Raw genomic sequence first — 4156 nt, 5'->3', positions numbered from 1 at the left:
TAAGGGAGGAGTCGCTGCCCCTCCGGCCCCCCCACGCCCCTCCTTTCCCTCCCAGCCCCACATTACCTGCTCGCTGATGAAGCGGAAGCCGCGGTCGGGCCGCACACACTCGTAGGTCTCACCCAGCACTGGGTTGAAGGGTTTGCTGCCCGCACGGTAGAAGGTGGAGGCGTAGGCAGACACAGCGAAGGCAGCCACATAAACCTGCACAGCCACACCTGGGTCACTGCACTGGGGGGGCCAGGGCAGGCTCATCCCATTTGGGGTGTCCCCTAACCCCACTCGTGTCCCTCTATGTCCTCCCTTCCACACCCATGTAACCCATTTCCCACCAACTCCGTGTCTCCCCAACCCACGTCCCCCAAATCCATGTCCCTCCACGTTTGCCCCAATCTGTCCCCCCGTGTCCCACCACCCCATATCTCCCCATATCCCCTCAACTGGTGATCCCCCACACATATCTGCCCCAATCCACATCTCCCTATGTTCCCCCACCCTACATCCCTCCAACCTACGTCTCTCACCCATGTCCCTCAGTGTCCCCCCACCCCCCCAACCCACATCCCCCACCCCATGTCCCCCACCAGACGCTGCCGGGGGTCCCGTGCACGGGCGGCGCGGTCGAGCAGTGTGCTGTACTCCAACTCCTCACACAGGCGCTGCAGGGTGTTGAGGGGCTCATTCAGCTGCACCGGCAGAGCCACGCGGGACAGATCCTTGCCCACGCTGCTCCGCAGCAGCCCCCACAGGCTCACATCCCCCGGTGGTGCAGGGGGGGCAGGCAGACGGCTCCGACGCTGCGGTCCCGGCCCCGGCAGCTCCAGTGGGGGCAGCTCCACCAGCCCCCCTAGGCTGTCCATTCCTATGGGACATGGGGATGTGAACTGGCATGCCCCTGCCCCAGCACCCTGTCCCCCCCCCACATGTTCTATACCTGTTTGGGGACGTCCAGGCCCCCCCGGCTCGGTCAGGTCCTCATCAATACTGTTGGTAGCCTCACTGATGCAGGACTCATCATCTGACGCCTGGGGACGGGCACATTCGGGTGGGCTGCAGGGGGGGTGGGGGTCACCCAGCAGGGGGGTTGGTGGGAAGGGCACCCGTGGAGGAGGTTGGTTGTGTGGGACAGGACTGGGGGATCTAACATGGGACCAGTATGGGGATGCAGGGACTGAGGGATGGAGGGAGTTGGGGGGGAAGCTTGGTCCCACTACTAAGCTCAGAGAGCGGGGATCCCCCAAACACTCTGGTTGGGGGGACTGTGGGTAGCTGGAAGAGACAAAGGAACAAGAGAGGACATGGAGGCCTGGGCTGGCTAATGGAGAGGGAGGGGGTGAGAGAACAGAGAGATGAACTGACTGGAGCAGCACCAGCCTGGGGGTCCCATTCGGCTTTGCAGAGCCCTCCCTGCCCACTCCTATCCTAAGATCCCCCACCTCATTCTCAGAGGAGCTGGCAGAGAGGAACACCTCACAAGCATCGAAGAACTCAGTGTGCGAGTCGGCCAGCGAGGCGATGCTGCGCTGCGAGCGCTGCTGCTCCCGGCCCTTGGCAGGCAGCATGTCGGGCTGCAGGGACAGCAGGGCTCAGCATCCACTCCATTGCCCCCCAGTCCCATCCCCTGCCCCACATCACCTCATCAGGGAGTAGTGAGGCAAAGGAGTCCATAGTGGTGTCAGAGGAAACGGAGAGCGAATGGAAGCGCTGCAGCCCATCCCGTGGCTCCAGGCCTGGCAGGGGAGCCTGTGGAGGGGCTGAGCTGAGCCAAATCCCCCACAGCATCCTCCCAGTCCCATGCAGGGGCTCAGGTGTACACAGGGTCACCCAGACCCCCAGCATTTGGACGAAGCCGCAATGACTTGCAGCGCACCCCCAGGACAGGGGCAGCCCCTCCAGACCTGTGCCCCCGACCCCAGCACAGCCCCCCTCGGCCCACAACTCCTCTCACCCCAGTGGGACCAGCACTGCCGGGACGTGGGGCTGAGCGCCGGCGATCCAATGCCCGCTGCATGTCCTCCAGGCGAGCCCTCTCAGCCATCAGTGCTGTCACCACGCTGCTGAGTGAGCCGTGCACTGCAGGAACAGGGACGGGCGGTGAGGTTGTGGCATCATGCCCCACCCCTCAGTCCCCCCCCGCTGGGGCTCGCCCCCCCCCCCGTGGCCCACCTTTCTGTGCCAGCACCCAGAAGCTGCGCTGCAGCTGGCTGTACTCAGGCGGCAGGCTGAAGGGCAGCTGGCCCTGGCTGGGCTCCAGGTAACGCGAAAGGTTGGGAACGGAGCCGTGCAGCCGCCCCACCTGGAAGGGAAAGGGGGCTCAAGAAGAGATCCAGCCCCGGGTTCGACACACACACAGCCTGCACCCGCCTCACCCGTCCGATGGTGTCATCCTTGGCAAAGCTCTGAGTGCACCACATCCTGGTGGTCCTCCGACCCTTCTTGGGCCTCTCCGTGGCAGCTGAGGGCTGTGGGAAGGGGATGGGTGGTGAGAGCGGGGCTGGGGGCTGCGAGGATCGGCCCCACACTCTGGCACTCACCTGAGTGCTGGAGATGAGGGGCGCGGAGGGGATGCGGTGCAGGGACTCGAGGCTCTGCAGCATCTCTGTCAGCTCCCGCAGCTGTACCTGGCATGCTGACAGCTCTGAGTGGGAGCAGAGGTGCTTCGGTCAGGGATGGGGATGGAGATGATGGAGATGGGGATGATGGGAGTGGGGCCCCTCCCTTTCCTGCTCACCAGCTGAGCAGCGCTCCAGCCCCTCACTGTCCTTCAGCCATGCATCCACCTTGTCCCTGGAGCTGGCGAGGGCAGACAGGGCAGGGGCACTGCCAGAGGGCATGATCCGTGTCCATGGACCCTGAAGACAGAAAGGACACCATCAGGAGCCCCATTCCCAGACACGGTCCCACATGTCCACCCCAAGATGCCACCGACCTGTGAGGAGGTGGGGGTCCTCCTGGCAGGAGCGAATGGGTCTGGACTCTCCCCCTGATGATGGGAGCAGAGGCTGCTCACCCAGCTGGCAAAGAGCTCTGCAGATTTGATCTGTGGGACAGATGGTGGGTGTGCGGGAGTGAACAGCTCAGTCCCCTCCAAGCCCCAGCTCCAACCCCCACTGGGTGCCCCCGGACCTTGAGGTGGTAAATGTTCTCCTCTGTGTCCAGATCCACCCGCTGCGCCTTCTTGTTGACGGACATGACAGACTGACGGACATCAATGGCACCGTGCAGCTTGCCCTTGAGGACCTGGGGAGCCCAGGGACCCCCGTCAAGAGGGAGACCCCCTTCCTTATGGGAAAATGGGGTCTCCCCCAACCAGATCCCATAGGGAGGCTGCACAGGCACAGCCCAGCCCCATACTCACATCCTGGCGCGTGGTGGCATATTTCAGGATGCCATTTTCCAGCACAAAGTACCTCTGGGGACAGAGAGAGACAGAGGTGAATCCCTACAGCTCCCATTGCAAGGGCCTAAACCTGCACGGGGCTGGGCACGCTGCCCCCAGCACCCCGTTACCTTGTGCCAGCCCTTCAGGGGCCACTTTCTCTTCTTGAGCAGGTAGCCCTCCTGCCTCTCCGGCTCCCGGCTTGGGCTGCCCCGAGTTCGTGGCTCCTCCACCACCTCCCAGCTCTCCGAGCCCTATGGGGACAGAGGTCAGTGGGAGGGATCCTGCAACAGCCACCGCTTCCAGCTCCCACCTTGTCCCCCAGGGGTACCAGGGCATCTCTGTATCCCTCTGATTAGAGCAGAGCGAAGCCCCCTGAGACCCCACAACACCCCTAAGCGAGGCTGGATGCGGTTAGGATCCCCCTGAGCTCCCTGACCTGCTGGATGCTGCTGTGCTTGGAAGACACAGTGCTGTTGGAGCGTGACAGGGCCTTTTTGGGAGAAGATGGATCCTTCTCGTGGCTGCCCATGGCCAGTGGGCACAGGAGGGTCCACACTGGAGGGTCTGAGCTCAGCTGTCACAGTCCAGGAGCTGGGACCCACTGTGGGAAGGGGGAGCCTGGTCAGGGACCCCTGTGTGGAGGCCCCCGGCTGGGGACCCCCCTACCCGCAGCCCTCCATGCCCACAAACACACAAACATCCCCACGGCACAGCCCTGCTGCCCCCCACCAAGGGCAACGGAGGGGTCCCGGGGTGGGGGCGAAGCAGAACCCT

General features: G+C 64.0%; 1 protein-coding gene across 1 annotated transcript; it reads right to left on the bottom strand.

The window, feature by feature from the left end:
* Positions 1-9: 9 nt before the first annotated feature.
* Positions 10-4069, bottom strand: OSBPL7 (oxysterol binding protein like 7; the record flags this gene model as incomplete). The annotated part of the gene is made up of 15 exons (XM_010726566.3): positions 3819-4069; positions 3511-3633; positions 3359-3412; positions 3127-3240; positions 2930-3040; positions 2732-2852; positions 2535-2638; positions 2370-2462; positions 2167-2296; positions 1949-2073; positions 1636-1743; positions 1437-1568; positions 935-1025; positions 585-862; positions 10-204 (listed from the first exon to the last, which is right to left on the bottom strand). Coding segments are annotated over exons 1-15 (1872 nt in total), but the record flags the coding sequence as incomplete, so codon positions are not given.
* Between the last annotated feature and the right edge of the window lie 87 nt (positions 4070-4156).

This window comes from Meleagris gallopavo, unplaced genomic scaffold (genome assembly GCF_000146605.3).
Source record: "Meleagris gallopavo isolate NT-WF06-2002-E0010 breed Aviagen turkey brand Nicholas breeding stock unplaced genomic scaffold, Turkey_5.1 ChrUn_random_7180001839287, whole genome shotgun sequence".
Classification (NCBI taxonomy): domain Eukaryota; kingdom Metazoa; phylum Chordata; class Aves; order Galliformes; family Phasianidae; genus Meleagris; species Meleagris gallopavo.
The sequence above is the reverse complement of the archived record's forward strand: the minus strand, read 5'-3'. Positions and strand labels throughout refer to the sequence as shown.